This window comes from Lepus europaeus, chromosome 5, assembly GCF_033115175.1.
Source record: "Lepus europaeus isolate LE1 chromosome 5, mLepTim1.pri, whole genome shotgun sequence".
Lineage (NCBI taxonomy): Eukaryota > Metazoa > Chordata > Mammalia > Lagomorpha > Leporidae > Lepus > Lepus europaeus.
In genome coordinates, this window is record NC_084831.1 from 29,749,215 (window position 1) to 29,768,703 (window position 19,489).

The window sequence follows — 19,489 nt, forward strand, 5'->3', positions numbered from 1 at the left end:
ACTGTTCTGGGTGCTAGGAATAATTAAAAAAAAAATAGCCCCTGCTCCCAAGAAGCTTCAAATCAAAAGAAGAATCAAACAGACAAGAACAACATGGTTTGAGAAGCTGTAGTGATGATGGATGTTTAGGATACTACATTCTATAAAACAGCACCTAACTTTATAGACTCATGATCACCAAGAAAGGATTTTATTTTAATTAGTTTATTTATTTGAAAGTTACAGTTACAGAGAGAGAAGGAGAGACACACACAGAGAGGTTTAGTATCTGTTGGTTCACTTTCCAAATGGCTGCAATGGCCAGGACAAGCCAGACGGAAGCTGGAAGCCAGAAGCCAGGAGTTTTTTTCAGGTCTTCTGTGGGTGCAGGGGCCCAAGCACTGGGCCATCTTCTTCTGCTTTCCTAGGCACATTAACAGGGAGCTGGGGACCAGCACTGTGGTGCAGTAGGTTAATCCTCTGCCTAAGGCTCTGGCATCCCATATAGGTGCTGGTGCTAGTCCAGGCTGCTCTTCTTCTGATCCTGCTCTCTGCTTTGGCCTGGGAAAGCAGTAGAAGATGGTGCAAGTGCTTGGGTCCCTGCACCTACGTGGGAGACCTGGAGGAAGCTCCTGGCTCCTGGCTTTGGATCAGCCCTGCTCCAACCATTGTGGCTGTTTGGGGAGTGAATCAGCGGATGGAGGACCTTTCTGTCTCTCTCCCGCTCACTGTCTGTAACTCTACCTCTCAAATCTATTAAATCTTTAAAAAACAAAACAAAACAAAAAAACAGGGAGCTAGAAAGGAAGTGGAGCAGCTAGGACTCGAACCGGCATCCATATGCTGTTTTACCACTATGCCACAGCACTGGCTCCCAAGTAAGGCTTCTTAAAGGAGGGGATGCTCAAGCTGAATTTAAAGACTTCAGGGAGGGGTGACACATCATTAGTTTGCTTATCACTAAGAGTGACAGTATCTATAATATGAACATAATGTCACTGAAGTTTCTACTAGAGAATTTAAAAAAAAAACAAAAACTGTTTCTCCAAATAACTGAATAATCCAAGCATGGGATGGATATCTGGCCCAGTAGTTAAGATGCTGGTTAGGATGTACATATTCCACATCAGAGTACCTGGGTTTTTGTCTGTCTGTTTTTATTTGAAAGGCAGAGATAGAGCTATTCCATCTGCTAGTTCATTCCTTAAATGCCCACAATAGCCAGGGCTAGCCCAGGCTGAAACCAGGAGCCCAGAAATCAACTTAGGTCTCCCAGGAAGGCAGGGAGGGACCCAATATCTGAACTATCATCCATAGATTCCCAGGTATGCATCAGCAGGAAGCTGGATGGGAAGCAGAGCTGGGATTTGAACCCTGGCACGCCCATAAGGGATGCCAGCAATTCAAATGGCTTTTTTTTTTTTTTATAGAGTTACTTATTTATTTATTTGAAGACTGAGTTGCAGAGAGACACAGAGAGTTCTATCCTCTGGTCCATCACTCCCCAAATGGCCACAACAGCCAGAGCTGGGCCAGGCCAAAGTCAACTGGATTCTCCACGTGGGTGGCAGGGACCCAAGTACTTGGGCCATCTTCTGCTGCTTTCTCAAGTGCATTAGCAGGGAGCTGGATCGGAGGTGAAGCAGCCAGGATTTGAACTGGCACTCATACGGGACGCTAGTGTTGTAAGCAGTGGCTTAACCCACTGCGCCACAATGCTGGCCTCTCAAGTGGCATCTGAACCACTGAGCCAAATACCTACCCCTAGAGTACCTGGATTTAATCCCCAGTTCAGTCTCCTGATTCCAGCTTCCTATTAATGCAGATGCCGGAAGGCAGTGGTGATGGCTCAAATAGTTGGGTTCTGACTTCCCATGTAGGAAACCTGGGTTGAGTTCTGGCTCCCTGCTGGCCATTGTAAGCATTTGAAGAGTGAGCCAGAGAATGAGAGCTCTTTTCCTCTCTCTCTCAAATAAATAAAATAAAAACACATCTCTAAAAAAAGTAAGCATGACTTAACTTTTCTGGTGTGGCTCCAAGAGTGGCCAATCACTACGCTGAGGAGCACACCCAGAGGAAGCACGGGTAGGCTAACAGGTCTACTGCCAGGAACGGGCAGAGAGCATGAGCTTCCAGGGGATTGACGTTGATTTATAAAGTGCTCTGAACAGTTCTAGAATAGAGAAACACTTACCCCTACTCAGTAAGGAGAGGGAGGAGGCAGGCTTGGGATGCCCACAACCCATATCAGAATGTCTGGTTTGACTGCTGGTTACTCTGTACTTCTGACCCAATTCCTGTACCTGGGTTCCTGCCACCCATGTGGGAGACTGAGTACCTGGCGCCTGGCTTCATCCTGGCCTAGTCACAGCTGCTGCAGGCATTTGCTGAGTGACCAGCAGACAGAAGATCTTCTCCCTCTGTCTGTCATTCTGACATTCAAATAAATTAAATCTTAAAAAAGAAAGAAAGGAAAGGGAGTCCTTCATTTGGAGCACCTAGCACATGAACATTTTTTTTTAGGGTCTTCCTTTTTTCCTTGGTTCACACCCCAAATGGCCACTACGGCCGGCACACTGCGCCAATCCGAAGCCAGGAGCTTCCTCCTGGTCTCCCATGCGGGTACAGGGCCCAAGCACTTGGGCCATCCTCCACTGCACTCCCGGGCCACAGCAGAGAGCTGGACTGGAAGAGAAGCAACCGGGACAGAATCCGGCGCCCTGACTGGGACTAGAAACCAGGGTGCCGGTGCCACAGGCAGAGGATTAGCCTAGTGAGCTGTGGCGCCAGCCCACATGAACATTCTTAAAAGTAAATGACTGGTCTGACCACTGTGGCTGTAAGAACCGTCCTTTCTTCTCCCTCATCTCAACACTGCTCTCATGCTGGTACTGACAGTATTTCTTCAGCAGCCCTCCCATTACCAACCATCAGAGCCAGATTCATACAACTGTTTTCACACCTGAACCCTCTACACACTTAGGAACAAATGACAGCCTGCTGTTCCTTTAGTTCTCAGCTTTTTTCATGTCAAAAAGTCTCAGCATCTGATTCTTTTGCTTTTGCAAAACTAATATGCTATGGTAGAAAGCATAGCCTCCAGCATCTACAAAGTCCATGGTTCAAATCTCAGTTCTACCACTTGATAGTGGAGTGTTTCAAAACCTCAGTTTTTTCCATCTATATAATGGAAGACAAATGGTAACTACTTTATTAAATTGCTATAAAAATTAAATACAAAACTATATTAAGGCCCTTAACACACATATTAGGTGCTCAACAGATACCAGCCATGTCGGCCTCTAACACTACTGCCAGCAAGGGAGTAGTCCTCATTTTTTTTATCTATAAGAGCTACACTTTTCCCCATGCCCCAAATGTCCACCAAGAAAGTAACTTTTAGAGCCTAATACTAAGACTGTCAAAACAAGACAAGTATAGAGGAGAAGACTGCCTCTGGCAGTGGCCAGTGTTCACCGAACCCCACAGAGGACCACAAATACATACTCATTTTAGAACACAATTAGAGGCCGGTGCCGTGGCTCACCAGGTTAATCCTCCACCTGCGGTGCTGGCACACCGGGTTCTAGTCCCGCTTGGGGTTCCGGATTCTGTCCCGGTTGCTCCTCTTCCAGTCCAACTCTCTGCTGTGGCCCGGGAAGGCAGTGGAGGATGGCCCAGGTGCTTGGGCCCTGCACCCATATGGAAGACCAGGAGGAAGCACCTGGCTCCTGGCTTCAGATCGGCACAGCGCTCCGGCCATAGCAGCCATTTGGGGGGTGAACCAATGGAAGGAAGACCTTTCTCTCTGTCTCTCTCTCACTGTCTAACTCTGCCTGTTCAAAAAAAAAAAACAACAAAAAAAACCACCACACACACAATTAGAGCGGGCTGGCACTACAGCGCAACAGGTAGCTGTAGCGCCCTGGCCTGAAGCTCCGGCATCCCATATGAGCACTGGTTCTAGTCCCAGTTGCTCCTCTTCCGATCCAGCTCTCTGCTATGGCCTGGGATGGCAGTAAAAGATGGCCCAAGTCTTTGGGCCCCTGCACCCATGTGGGAGACTTAGAGGAAGTTCCTTCCTGGCTCCTGGCTTCGGATCGGTGCAGCTCCAGCCGTTGGGGTCATCTGGGGAGTGAACCATCGGATGGAAGACCCCCCCCCCCTCTATGCCTCTCCTCTCTCTGTGTAACCCTGACTTTTGAATAAATAAATTAAAAAAAACACAATTCAGTCCACAGCAGTATTAATATGACATTCAGCTAATTAATGGTTACCAAGAACTCTTGTGGGCTATCCTGGAACCCAACCAAAATTTATAACCTAGTCTCAAGGAGAAAATGCTTCTTTTTTTTTTTTTTTTTAATTTTTTTTTCCAACAGGCAGAGTGGACAGTGAGAGAGAGAGAGACAGAGAGAAAGGTCTTCCTTTGCCAGTGGTTCACTCTCCAATGGCTGCCGTGGCCAGTGCGCCGCGGCCGGTGCACCACACTGATCTGAAGGCAGGAGCCAGGTGCTTCTCCTGGTCTCCCATGCGGGTGCAGGGCCCAGGCACTTGGGCCATCCCCCACTGCACTCCCTGGGCCACAGCAGAGAGCTGGCCTGGAAGAGGGGCAACCGGGACAGAATCTGGCACCCCGACCAGGACTAGAACCCGGTGTGGTGGAGGATTAGCCTATTAAGCCATGGCACCGGCCTGAGAAAATGCTTCTCAAAAGAGTTCCTAACAAAGAAAATTTTAACAATTTAACCTATTTATTTATTTATTTGACAGGTAGAGTTATAGATAGTGAGAGAGGGAGACAGAAAGAAATGTCTTCCCTCCATTGGTTCACTCCCCAAATGGCCGCCACAGCCGGCGCTGTGCCAATCCAAAGCCAGAAGCCAGGTGCTTCTTCCGGGTCTCCCATGTGGGTACAGGGTCCAAGCACTTGGGCCATCCTCCACTGCCCTCCCAGGCTACAGCAGAGAGCTGGACTGGAAGAGGAGCAACCAGGACTAGAACCTGGTGCCTATAAGGGATGCCAGCGCTGCAGGCGGAGGATTAGTCTACTGAGCCACAGCACCGGTCCTTTAACCTCTTCTTAAACTGAGACTATATCCATAACCTCCCTAAAGAGTTATGAAGGCCTATGAGGAAAAAAGAGCAAATGAATATTCACCAAACAACCACAATGCACCAGACACTATGGTAAAATGTTTTACATATACTCTGATGTATACAAGTGTGTTTCAAAAAGTTCATGGGAGGGGCTGGTGCTGTGGCACAGTAAGTCAATCCTCTGCCTGTAGCACCAGCATCCTATATGGGCGTCGGTTCTAATCCCATCTGTTTCTCTTCCATCCAGCTCTCTGCTATGGCCTGGGAAGGCAGCAGAAGATGGTTCAAGCACTTGGGCCCCTGCACCACATGGGAGACCTGGAAGAAGCCCGTCTCCTGGCTCCTGGCTTCCGATCGGCCTAACTCCGGCCATTGCAGCCATTTGGGGAGTGAACCAGCGGATGGAAGATCTTTCTTTCTGTCTCTCCCTCTCACTGCCTATAACTCTACCTCTCAAATAAATAGATAAAATCTTAAAAAAAAAAAAAGTTCATGGGAAAATGGAATTAAAAGATAAGTTTATGCAGTCAGTATTGCGGCACAATAGGTTAATCTACTGCTTGCAATGCTGGCACCCAATAACACAGTGCCAGTTCAAGTCTCGGCTGCTCCACTCCAATCCAGCTTCCTGCTAATGCATCTGGGAAGGCAGTGAATGATGGCCTAAGTATTTGTGTTTCCGCCACCCCTGTGGGAGACCATGATGAGTTTTCTGGCTCCTGGCTTCAGCCTGGCCCAGACCTGGCTATTCCTACCATTTGGGGAGTGAACCAACAGATGGAAGGTCCCTCTGTGTGTGTGTCTGTCTGTCTTTGTCACTCTGCCTTTCAAGTGAATGAACAAATGAATGAATGAATATTTAGAAAAAAAGATTTACTTTGGTGCAAAAATTTTAAATCCATGAATCGTTTTTTCACACTACACATTTTCTATGAACTTTTTTTTTTAACATTGTTTGGTTATTATTATTTTTTAAGATTTATTTATTTAAAAGACAGTCATAGAGAGAGGTAGAGACAGAAAGAGAGGTCTTCCATCCACTGGTTCACTCCCCAGATGGCCGCAACGGCTGGAGCTGCGCCAATCTGAAGCCAGGAGCCAGGAGCCCCTTCCGGGTCTCTCCCACGTGGGTGCAGGGGTCCAAGGACTTGGGCCATCTTCTGCTGCTTTCCCAAGCCATAGCAGAGAGCGGGATCAGAAGAGGAGCAACTAGGACTAGAACCGGCACCCACATGGGATGCCAGCGCCTCAGGCCAGGGCTTTAACCCGCTGCACCACAGCACTGGCCCCCTTTCCATGAACTTTTTAAAGATCCCTCATATATGATTTAAAAAAAAAACCCATATTTTTAAAGATTTATTTAGTTATTTGAAAGGCAGAGTTACCGAGAGAGAGATTTTCATTTGCTGGCGTTCTCCCTCATTGGTCATATTAGCTAGGGCTGGGCCAGGCCAAAACCAGGGGCTTGCACCCCATCCAGGTCTCCCACATGGGTTGCAGGGACCCAAGCACTCAAGCTTTCATCTGATGCCTTCTCAGATGCATTAGCAGGGAGCTGGACAAGAAGTGGAGTAGTTGGGACTTGAACCAGCACCCAAATGGGATGGCAGCATTGCAGGCGGCAGTTTAACCCACTACGCCACAATGCCGGTCTCTCAAAATGTTTTGCATCAAAACATTTTTTTTAAAGATTTATTTTATTTATTTGAAAGACAGAGTTACAGAGAGAGGTAGAGACAGAGAGGTCTTGCTCTCTGCTTTCCCAGGCCACAGCAGAGAGCTGGATAGAAAGAGGAGCAGCTGAAACTAGAACCGGTGCCCATATGGGATGCTGGCGCTTCCGGCCAGGGCTTTAACCCACTGTACCACAGCACCAGCTCCACATCAAAACATTTTTAGTTCCATTTTCCACAAACTTTTTGAAGTACCCTCTTATTTATATATGATTAAGTCTCATTTAATCTTTACAGAATGCAATGGTTTTTTTTTTTCCCTTCAATTTTATGAAAGAGGAAGCAGAGCAGCTTGCCCAATACCAAAGTTAGTATATACCACAGCAAAGATGGAACTGAGCCTGAAACTACCCCTTTGCACATCACAGAAGAAAACGATTTTAAGAAGCTGGGGGACTGGTGCTGTGGCATAGAAAGTTAAGCCTATGCCTGTGACACTGACATCCCATATGGACGCCGGTTCGAGTCCCGGCTGCTCCACTTTCAATTCAGCTCCCTGTTAATGCTCCTGGGAAAGCAGAGGAAAACAGCCCCAGCAGTTGGGCCTCTGCACTCATGTGGGAGACCAGGAAAAAGTTCTGGGCTCTTGACTTCAGCCTGGCCCAGCCCCAGCCATTGCAGCCTTTTGGGGAGTGAACCAGTGGATAGAAGACCTTTCTCTCTCTCTGTCCCTTCTCTCTCTGTAACTCTTTCAAATAAATAAAAATAAAAAAAAGAATGTTGGATTTAAGAAGAAAACAAAATTAAAATTCAGGTTCTCTGTTCAATATCCTACAACAAAAATATTAGCAATACCTAGTATGTACAGCCTACGTGAAATATAAATTTGAGGGCCGGTGCCGCGGCTCAATAGGCTAATCCTCCGCCTGTGGCACAGGCACACCGGGTTCTAGTCCTGGTTGAGGCGCCAGATCCTGTCCCGGTTGCTTTCTTCCTGTCCAGCTCTCTGCTGTGGCCTGGGAGTGCAGGAGGATGGCCCAAGTGCTTGGGCCCTGCACCCGCACGGGAGACCAGGAGGAAGCACCTGGCTCCTGGCTTCAGATCAGTGTGGTGCGCCGGCCGCAGCGGCCATTGGGAGGTGAACCAACGGCAAAGGAAGACCTTTCTCTCTGTCTCTCTCTCTGTCCAAATTTGAGAGCTCTAGCAGACATCATGGTGCAACATGTTAAGCTGCCACTTAGGATGCCCATAACTCATACCGGAGTGCCTGGTTGGAGTCCTGCCTATTCCATGCTTTGGATTTGGCTCTCTGCTAGCACACCTAGGAGTCAGTGTATGATGGTACAAGTTTGGGCCCCTGCTGCCCATACATGTGGGAGACCCAGATGGAGTTCTTGGCTCCTGGCTTCAGTTTGGGCTAGCTCTGGCTATTGAGAGCATTTGGAGAGTGAACCAGTAGATAAGAGATCTGTCTCTCTATCCCTCCCTATCACTCTTTCAAATAAATAAATTTTAAAACTTAAAAAAAAAAATTCAAGACCTATAATTCCTACAGCATCAAATTTGAAAACCAGTATGTACACAAAACCAACCATATCCCTTTTCCAGGCCAACAGGCCTCATACGGAAATTCTGGAGACTAGGAAGATATACATAATATGCACACAGACCTGGACGGGATATGCTAATAAAAGGTCTTCATATGGAAAATGGCAAGCAATTCCTGCCCTAGATTCCTACAAACTCACACATATACAGCCATCATCAGTTTCATTACTAGATGCCACGTCCCTGAGGGTAGGGATTATTTCTCTGTAACTTCCTGATTTGTAACAAAAGTAGTTTAAAGTCAAAATTTGTGGAGGAGCAAGCATTTAGAAGGGCGATTAGACACTGTTTTAGATGTGCGCATCCAGTATCAAGAGTGCCTGGGTAGGGCCAATGTTGTGGTACAGTGAGTGAAGTTGCTACCTGAGACATCAGCATCCCATTCATTACTGGCGTGCTGGTTCGAGGCCCTCATCCAGCATCTCATATCAGAATGCCAGTTCGAGACCCGGATGACTCATTTCTGATCCAGCACCCTGCTCATGTGCCTGGGAAGGCAGTGGAGGATGGCCTAAGTGCTTGGGTCCCTATTATCCATGCAGGAGACTTGGATGGAGTTCTAAGTTTCTGGCTTCAGCCACTGGGACCAAGCCAGGAGTGAACCAGCAGACGGAAGATCAGTCTCTCTGCATTTCAAATAGATTAAACATTTAAAAAAAAAATGCATGTGGAAAGAATGAATGGATCTTCAACACTAGACTTTCAAGCAGAAATAGCCTCTGTCTGTCCTAGATTTGTATGGTAATTCCGTGGGTGTTCAGAAGGGGCTCTGCAAAGAAATGTACTCAGAGCATGCAAAGACTGACAGGTAGGTGGTTCCTCTTTGGGAGAGTTTGGTTTGTCTGACAGCCTCATTACACTGCCTGAGGGATTTATAATGAACAATGAGACTGTAACTAGGTCTCTCAACATAAAGGATACATTGCAAAAAGGCTCTAAAACACTGCAATCAGATTTTTCCTAAAACTCTTATATTTAAAATCTCTTATACAAAAAAAAAAAAAAAAAAGGAAGGAAGGAAACCACTCCTTTTGGGATGTCTCTGACTACATAATTTATTCATGTTGTGTCTTGAAGTAACACAGCGAGCAGACTAATTCACAAAGCATCACTGTGGGGGCCGGCCAGCGCTGTGGCACAGTAGGCTGAGCCTCCGCCTGCAGCAGCGCCAGCATCCCATATGGGCACTGGTTCAAGTCCTGGCTGCCCCTCTTCTGATCCAGCTCTCTACTATAGCCTGGGAAAGCAGAGGAAGATGGCCCAAGGGCTTGAGCTCCTGCGCCCACATGGAGACTCCTGCGCCCACATGGAGACCCAGAAGAAACTCCTGGCTCCTGGCTTTGGATTGGCGCAGTTCCTGCCATTGCAGCCATTGCAGCCATTTGGGGAGTGAACCAGCAGACAAAAGACTTTTCTCTGTCTCTCCCTCTCTGTGTCTGTAACTCTACCTCTCAAATTAATAAATAAAATCTTTAAAAAAAAAAAAAGCATCACTGTGACTGTGCAACTTGGTAGAAAAGGGTATTCTTTCCTAATTAACACATCGTGAAAAACATACTTGGTCCATGATTCCCGAGTTTCTCTATGCTTATTGGCTAACTATTCAGCAGAAAAGTGGAAATTTCAGCCAGTTAGCCATGGAGGATACATCAATGGGATTCAGATAGGCGGAAGAACAGGTAACTAGGCAGTTCTAGCAGATTCTCTGGAACGGAACAGTTTGGGAAACCATGGACTTTATGAACCAACTAAAGGAACACAGCTGCCTAAAAGTCTGTAGTAGAAAGGCTGTAAAGGAACAAAACAAGAATGCTTTTGAGCAGAATGACAATATTCTGACTGGGAAGTTCTCAAAGCCAAATCAACAGAGGCAAAAGCAAAACAGCCAATATGAAAATAAGGTAGGGATCGCTTCTCGGCCTTTTGGCTAAGATTAAGTATAGAATAAGTTAGGTGAAATTAGAATGATCAGTGTGTGGTGGGAAAAAAACAACACCTTTGGCAAGGTTCTGGTTGGTTTATTTTTGCACAAGTCAAGCACAAAGAAACAAAGAAATGAAGTAATAGGTAAGCCAACTACACACTATATAAAACAATGGCACAATCAGGGGTAAACAGGAAAATCAGGCTAAAATCTGACTCAGAGAATAAGCTGCTTAGGAAGCTAAGAAGACTAGTTATCAAATTATTTGCTTTCTCAAAAGTAACACCTACGCATGGAAATAGAGGGAAAAAAAAACCCAAGTATTAAAAAAAGGGAGTGGAGTGTGTTGAACCGCCCCCTCGAACGTTGGCATCCCCTATGGGTGCTAGTTCGAGTCCCAGCTGCTCCATTTCCGATCCAGCTCCCTACTAATGTGCCTGGAAAAGCAGTGGAAAATGGCCTAAGAACTTGGTTTCAGTGACTGGCGCTGTGGCGCAGTGGGTTAAAGCCCTGGCCTGAAGCGCTGGCATCCCATATGGTCGCCGGTTCAAGACCCGGCTGCTCCTCTTCCAATCCAGCTCTCTGCTGTGACCTGGGATAGCAGTAAAAGATGGCCCAAGTCCTTGGGCCCCTGCATCCATGTGGGAGACCCGGAGGAAGCTCCTGGCTGCTGGATTCAGATTGGTGCAGTTCCAGCTGTTGCAGCCATATGAGGAGTGAACCAGAGGATGGAAGATCTCTCTCTCTGTCTCTCTACCTCTCTCTGTAACTCTGACTTTCAAATAAATAAAAATAAATCTTAAAAAAAAAAAAAAGAACTTGGTTTAATGCACCCATGTGGGAGACCCAGAAGAAGTTCCTGGCTCTTGGCTTCAGCCTGGTCCAACCCTGCTGTTGCACTAATTGGGGAGTGAACCAGCAAATGGAAGGTCTCTCTTTCTCTCTCTAGCTCCTTCTAAATAAACAGACAAACTAACTTTTTTTTTTTTAAGGGAGAGAGCTTTTTTTTTTTAAAGGAGAGAGGTAAAAGAAGGGTTAAAGAGATCACAAAGCAAATTATAAAAGTCATAAACACTGACCCCTTTAGATCAATTAAATGCACTGAAATGCCAAAATAAAATCACTGTCAAAGCAAAAGCTAAGGTACTATGGTGCTCCAAGAGGGCAAGCCTGAATGTCTGGTTATTAAGCACGATTTTCAATAACTAAAGCTCCTGGTACTTCTCCTTAAATTCCCATTCTACTTCATAAAGATTTCAAGAAGAGTTGATAGAATCTTCCAGAGGTTTCATGGACAGAATGAAAAAATGTGGTGGGAGGAAAGTGAAGACAGCTAAACACACAGCAGACTGAACAAAGTGCTCATGATAGCCTTGTCTGTGGAGTGGGCATTTGGCACAATCAAGTCACCATGTGGGACATGTGTATCCCAGATTAAAGTGCTTGGGTTTGAGTCCTGACTCTGCTTTCAATTCTAGCTTCCTGCTGATGTACACTCTAGGAGGTAGCAGGTGATGGCTCAAATACTTGGGTCCCTGCCACCCAATATAGGACAACTGGGTTGGGTTCCCAGCTCCTGGCTTAAGCCTTGCTCAGCCCCAGATGTTACAGGCAATTGGGAGGGTGAACCAAAAAAATCTGTTTCTCTGCCTTTCTTTCATATTAAAAAAATACATACTATCTATATAGACACACATATACATATACATGCATACACACACATATATATATACATATATATATATATATATATAGCCTTGACTTTGTCCTATTTAATACAATTATCAACAATCTGAAGACAGGAAAGGCAAACTTGCTTATAGATAGAATAAATCAATTTGTAAACAGTATAAAGTGGGAAAGTAACAGCTAATATCACCGATTACATAATCATCCCCTCCCTACCATTTCCTCCTTTTCTGACTAGGTCAGCAACATTTTCCAAAATGTACTTCACTGAACCCTGGAATGAGACCTGAAAAATGGTTTCCTAAGTTGAAAACATTTGGAAAATTCTGCATTTTCTTCCTCATAGTAATCTCCACATCAAAGGCACTGAGAAGTCCTATTATAAACTTCTGTTCTTGATTGAACATATTTCTCAAACATCTGTACATGAAACACTTTCACACAGTAATCATTAATTAGGGCACACCTAAAGTTTAAGTCCTAAACTATGTTCAAACTTTCTATGCAAATAAAACAAACAAACAAAACCAATTCAGTACCCTTGAGCTGCTATTACTACCACATCACTCTTCTTCCAACTATTCAACTTTAAAAAAAAAAATTGAAAATTCCTGCCTCCTGTTTAGTCATCACCCACTCACTTCTTCATCACTCAAAAATCTGTCTTCAGTCCCCAGCGCACAAATCAAAGTCTTCTCGTGATGTGAACAACTGCACAACCAGCGGAGCTGATGGCTGCGTTTTGGCCTTGTTCCTCTGCGGGGTCACGAAGGAATAGTCGCACTTGTTGACATTCTTCCCTCAGCTTCCACAGCACTGCCTTCCACCCATCTCTCGGACAACTGTGATCTGTTCTGGTTCCTCTTTCTCTTTCTCCCCTTTACACTCTCAATATAACTCCTACTTCTCCCTTAAGTAAACTGCCCATGGTTTGAAATACTGCCCCTTCATTGATCCACAATTCCTTACCATGCCATTTCAATCTTGACTTCATTCAGATTCACATTTCCAATGGGCTTTCAATTTGTTCATGTTACTTTTCTCCAAACATCATACAGTGAATATATTCCCACCAAATTCATCAATTTCCCCAACAATGTTTTTCTTCTTCCTGTCTTGATTCCTGTCAATACAATCACCACTGGAGGAAGGGGATGGACAGCAGAATTAGCTGCTTTGTCTTCAGCATGCAGACAACACTTTGAATATGCCTGTTAAAATACCTAACATGGGGCCAACGTTGTGGCATAGTAGGCTGAGGCTCCACTTGCACTGCTGGCATCTCATATGGGCACTGGTTCAAGTTCCAGCTGCTTTACTTCTGATCCAGCTCCCTGCTAACGTGCCTGGGAAAGCAGCAGAGGATAGCCCAAGTCCTTGGACCCCTGCACACGTGTGAGACCTGGAAGAAGCTCTTGGCTCCTGGCTTCGAGTTGGCCCAGTTCCGGCTGTTTGGGGAGTGAACCAGCAGATGGAAGAACTCTCTCTCTCTCTCCATCTGTAACTCTGTCTCTCAAATAAATAAATCTTTAAAAAAAAAAAAAAAAAACCTAACATAGAGAGTTTTTTCTTTAAAATTAATTTATTTGAAAGGCAGAGGCAGAGAGAGAGAGAGAGAGGTCTTCCATCTACTTGCTCACTCCCCAAATGGCCACAATGGCCTAAGCTGGGCCGATCCAAAGACAGGAGCGTCTTCTGGGTTTCCCAAGCGGGTGCAGGGGCCCAAGCACTTGGGCCATCTTCTACTGCTTTCCCAGGCCATAGCAGAGAGCTAGACTGGAAGTGGAGCAGCTGGGTCTCGCTCATATGGGATGTCAGCACTGCAGGCGGCAGCCTTACTTGCTATGCCACAGCGCCGCCCCCCTTGTAGTGGGTTCTAACTACTTAACTCTTCACCTAGATTTGAAACCCCATCAGTCAGCTGTGCTAGGGCACAGAAGAAATTGAACACACTTGGAAAAAGGGATGAATCATTTCAATCAACGTTCAAAACCTTTGAATCATGGCTCACACTTCAAACTCCAGTAACATGCCAAATTCACTCATACCTCTAAAAGAGCTCTTGATTATTTCCATGTGTAAAGCCACTCCTTCATTAGACTTAGATGAAACAAAACCTAAACTACAACTTTTTCCTAACTGGGCAGTAAGTCTCCAGTTTCCCTCTGCCTCTAAGCTACCGCTGCTGCCAGAGGAATCTTCTCCAAATGCTACCATATCACTCTTTGGCCCAGCACCTCCAAAGGTTTCTCACCACTGCCAGGATACAGTCCAAAACCCTCAGCATGTGATCACTACCTTCCATGTTTGGATCTTTGCTATCTTTCCATCCTTATCTCCTACTACTCCCTATGTTCTAGTCCAAGGGTTCTAGTCCAGGAGCTGAATTCAGGCTGCTGCCTGCTTCTATAAAGTTTATCACAAAACAGCCATGCTCACTAACTTGTGTACTGTCTATGGCTGTTTGTGCTACAATGGAAGAGTTGAGCAGTAGCGACAGACAGCATATTGTCTGAAAAGCCTAGAATAGCCATTCTTTTTTTTTTTTTAATTTAGATTTATTTATTTCTTTGAAAGACAAAATTAGCGGGGGTAAAGGGGTGGAGAGACAGAGAGAAGAACTTCAATCCACTGGTTCACTCCCCGCATGGCTGGAGCTGAGCCAATCTGAAGCCAGGAACCAAGAGATTCTTCTGGGCCTCCCACGAGGGTGCAGGGACCGTCTTCCACCACTTTCCCAGGCACATTAACAGGGAGTTGAAGAGAAGTGGAGGAGCTGGGTCTCGAACCGGTGCCCATATATTGGGTGCTGGCACTGCCAAGCAGCAGCATTACCTGCTACACCCCTAGAACAGCCACTCTTTAGCCCTTCAAACAGGAAGTATGCTGCCCTCCGTTATAATAGCACAACTGGCAATTCCTTGAAAACAGCCTGTGTTTTCCACCTCTCTTTCTTTATGCTGTTATCATCTCTTGGAAAGACATTCCCTTGCTTTTTTTCCCCTAAATTATGCATACCTTATAAAACCAGCTCCAACATCTCCTTTTTCATGATGACCTGCCTGATCCCAAAGCTAAGCGTGAGATCCTCTGGGCTCCCATGTGACATACGTGACTTCTCCTTCTCACTGACCACACGGGTCTGATTCTTTTTTTTTTTTTTTTTTTTGACAGGCAGATTAGACAGTGAGAGAGAGAGACAGAGAGAAAGGTCTTCCTTCCGTTGGTTCACCCCCTCAAATGGCTGCTACAGCCGGCATGCTGCGCCGATCCGAAGCCAGGAGCCAGGTGCTTCTCCTGGTCTCCCATGTGGGCGCAGGGTCCAAGCATTTGAGCCATCTTCCACTGCCTTCCGGGCCACAGCAGAGAGCTGGACTGGAAGAGGAGCAACCGGGACAGAATCCGGCGCCCCAAGCGGGACTAGAACCCGGGGCACCAGCGCTGCAGGCAGAGGCTTAGCCTAGTGAGCCATGGTGCTGGCCCATGGGTATGATTCTATAAACGTAAATGCTGTAAATGTCTTTCTACTTCTATACTGCATAGCATCAGAATCATCTGCAGCCCCCAAAGAGTCACAATAGCACCTCGCTTCATAAATTTTGATTCAGTTGAAATGAACCTTTACAAGCTCAAATATGGAGCTAAAACTAACAAGATATTCTTATGGCTGATGCACTGGTCTCCACATTCAATTGTTGAAGACTTGACAGCAGGGGCTAGCATTGTGGCACAGCGGGTTAAGCCAGTGCCTGCAATATCAGTGTCCCCTGTGAGAACTGATTCATTTCTGATCCAGATGCTCCATTTCCGATCCAGCTCCCTGCTAATGCACCTGGGAAAGCAGCAGAAGACGGTCCAAGTGCCTGCACCCCCATCACCCATGTGGGACATTCAGATAGCTTCAGGCTCCTGCTTTGGCCTGGTCCAGTCCTTGCTGTTGCAGCCATTCAGGGAGTGAACCAGTGGATGGAAGTGGTCTCTCTTTCTCTAACTCTTATCTTCAAATAACTAAGATAAAATTTTTTTTTAAAGACTTGGCCATTGCAGACATGAGAATAATCTAGGACAGGGTTTCTCAGTTTCAGCATCGTTCATGTGTTAAGCTTACAATTCTTTGTTGTTGGGGGCTGTCCTGTGCACTGTAAAGTATTAACAGCATCTTTAGCCTCTGCCCACTAGATTCCAGCAGCATCTCTTCAGTGTAACAACCAAACATGTCTCCAGGAATCAGCAAATGTCTTCTGGGGGGGAGGGGGGCTGTCCCAGTTGAAAACACTATTCTAGAGGTTTCCAGGCTAACAGTACAAGCTAACAGTAAGATGTTGTTGCTGATAAAATACAGACTACGTAGTAATTGTAGTACAGTGTCCCGATCAAGAGATAAGAGCCACACTGTATTCAGCATATTCAGTGCTAGTTGACTCACACTTGTGAGACTGTGCTCCACTCAAGATTTTAAAAGGACTTTGGAAATCTGGAATTCATATAATCAAAGGTGACCAGGCTGGGACTTGCACTGTTGCACAGTGGGTTAAAGCCACTGCTTACAAAGCTGGCATCCTATATCAAAGTGCCAGTTCAAGTCCCAGCTTCTTGTCCATCATCCTGCTGATGCAACTGCAAAGACAGCGGAAGATGGCCGTAGAACCTGGACTTCTGCCACAGCATGGGAGACCAGGATGGAACTCCTGGCTCCTAGCTTTGGCCTAGTCTAGCACTAGATGTTGTGGTTATTTGGGAAGTAAACCATGGGATGAGAGAGATCTCTCTCTCCGTCTCCCCCTCCTTTTCTCTTTCAAATAATTTTTTTTTTTTTTTTTTTTTTTTTTTTTTTTTTTTTTGGACAGGCAGAATGGACAGTGAGAGAGAGAGAAAGGTCTTCCTTTTCCGTTGGTTCACCCCCAATGGCTGCTGCGGCCGGCGCACCATGCTGATCCGAAGCCAGGAGCCAGGTGCTTCTCCTGGTCTCCCATGCGGGTGCAGGGCCCAAGGACTTGGGCCATCCTCCCCTGCACTCCCAGGCCACAGCAGAGAGCTGCACTGGAAGAGGAGCAACCAGGACAGAATCTGGTGTGCCGGCACCACAGGTGAAGGATTAGCCTATTGAGTTGTGGCGCCAACTAAATAAATTTCTTTAAAAAAAAAAAAAGTGAACAGGTTGATGGTGGAGTGAGAGAAAATGTCATCGAGGGGATATTTAAGTAAATGACAGTGTCTAGCCTGTACAAGAGAAACCTAGAATCTCTAAATGTCTGATGAGCTGTCCTATGTGAGGAAAACTACTTAGGAAGGAAAACTAGCACCAGCGGGTGGCACAAGAAAGCAGATTTTGGTTCTACACAAGTACAAGCTTTCTAGCCATCAGAGCTGACTGGGAAATGTATTGGGTTGTGCTGGAAGTGGTCAATCACACTGTGCTCTCATCATTCTGGAATGTGTTCACCCAGAGACTGAAGGAACTGACGTCTGAGGTGCCGCAGAGATTCCTGCACGGGGTGAGAGTTAGGACAAGATGGCTCCCTAAGGTTCCTTCCAGCCCTGAGATCCTAAGGCTAGCAAAGGAAAGGTCACAGGCCATGCATAAGCCAGATGCAGTTTCAAGACCTTAACTACAGCCAAAGAAAAAATATTTTGCTAAAGAATTTATTCCTGCTTAGTAATATCTAGTTGATGACACCGGAACTACCAGTGACTTAATTTTTCTAATTGATCTGTAATAGTTCCTAGATAATCTGCTTGACTATCCCTAAACTGTGTCTTTTATCTTGGTAAGCATCACCACTAGTACAGCTGGTAGAAGCCTTCAAGTTCTCAAAGCATTTTGACAGGCACTACCTCACTCACATTAATTAAATATGAACACAAACACTTATTTCAGATAATCTGCTCTCATTTAGTCTCTTGCATGAATGTCTTAAGAAAGAAAGCTGCCCTTCAGTAATACTCATTACACATTCACCAAGCTAATGAAGCATATTCCAGCAGACACCTCAACCCCAAAACAAGCCATCTATACACAACTCAAAGGTAAGTCAAATCTAGTTATTTCACTCTGATAAGCCAAGTCGATTTATTTACACATCAGAAACATTCATTTCAATCTAATTTCTATTTTATGATCAAGGAAAGCTTGAGAGAGTATAATTTAGAATTTCCAGATCTGAATATGGTCATACAACCCAAAAGATCCAGAAAGCAGTCACAATAAAATATGAAGCATACATGTCCTGTTCCAACAAGAACCACCGCAGGTCCCAATCCCAGGGACTCCTTTACTCTCAGCTAAAATGACCCGCAAGAGCTGGAAAAGTCTTGCCCCAAAGCGAAAAGTGAAAACTGGGTTCTCACCCTCTGCTTTACTTACTTCTTTACGTTTTGTTTCTGGACATTCCGACTGCAGAGTTAGGGTTGCACCTTCAATATTTCTTGGCATGGGCGTAGAACCAGGGTTTATTGTCAAATGAATCTGATCTGGTGAGATAATGTGCTGCACGTAACCCTGCGCCATTGCTTCCTGGTCTATCAGGTGGAAGCCCTCTTCACCCCCCACAAGAAAAGGCAAGTGTTCCGCACACTGTCCGTCGTCATCGTCATCCTCCAAAGTGCCAGGGTCCTGCTCGATGAGAACAGTGGTCCTATCATAAACGGTTCCGGATGAGGAAGGCACCAGTCCGTTTTTATCCACGAACCTGAGCATCTTGACATCGGGGGTCAGCTCATCATCCTCGGCCTCGAAGAAGATGACGTTGTCGTCCGGACTGTGCTCCCCCATGGTTCAGTCGTGCTCAGCTCAATTGTGAGAAGTGAGAAGGTAATGGCCTTCCTGCAACAGAAGACAACGAGTCAGAGCCGCCGGCGAGACCTGCAGACCTCCCCAGCAACCTCAGGGCTCGCTGCCCCTGTCACCAAACCAACGGGCCAAAAGCAAATGAAAATTATCTTCTTCAGGAATAATTCTTTAAAATTTTAACTCTGAAACCATTATGTACTTTTAAGTAAAAGCAATGTCTTTTTTCAAAAACTGAAGACACGGGGCAGGCACTGGGCAGTAGTTAAGTAGCTACTGGGGTTGCCTGCATCCCATATGGGACTGCCCAGGCTTGAGTCCTGGCTCCCCCTGCTTCCAATCCAACTTCCTGCTAATGCACACCCTGGGAAAAATCAATGACACCTCTGCCACTCACTCAGGAGACCCAGCCCTGGCTGCTGCAGACATCTGGGGAATAAACCAGCAGATGGAAGATCTCTCTGCCTTTCAAATAAAATGAAAATAAGTGAACTTTTTTTTTTTAATTTGAAGTAATAAGCAGCAGTTCATAAGACCTTCTAAATATCTCTTACTTTCAAACCATGTGAAGATTGGTCAAAATCCCCAAAGGGAATAAAGGAACAAGCAGAACAGTGGCTGCTTCAATACAAATTTGAAAGTAAGGTAACCTCACTCAAATGTTCTCAGACCCACCCCAGGAGGTGGTGCACAGCCTCCAGCAGCCTGCAGGGGAGGGGACAAGGCCTG

At 45.8% G+C, this 19,489-nt stretch overlaps 1 protein-coding gene across 2 annotated transcripts in view; it reads right to left on the reverse strand.

Annotated features, from left to right (window-relative positions):
- The window catches only part of MTF1 (metal regulatory transcription factor 1), a 60,562-nt gene that overhangs the window by 39,731 nt on the left and 1,342 nt on the right, over window positions 1–19,489 (reverse strand). For both annotated transcript variants that reach the window (XM_062191004.1, XM_062191003.1), the window contains exon 2: window positions 18,338–18,796. In XM_062191004.1, the coding sequence (XP_062046988.1) occupies window positions 18,338–18,745 (408 nt within the window). In that variant the 5' untranslated portion in view covers window positions 18,746–18,796. The remainder of the gene's footprint in view (window positions 1–18,337; window positions 18,797–19,489) is intronic.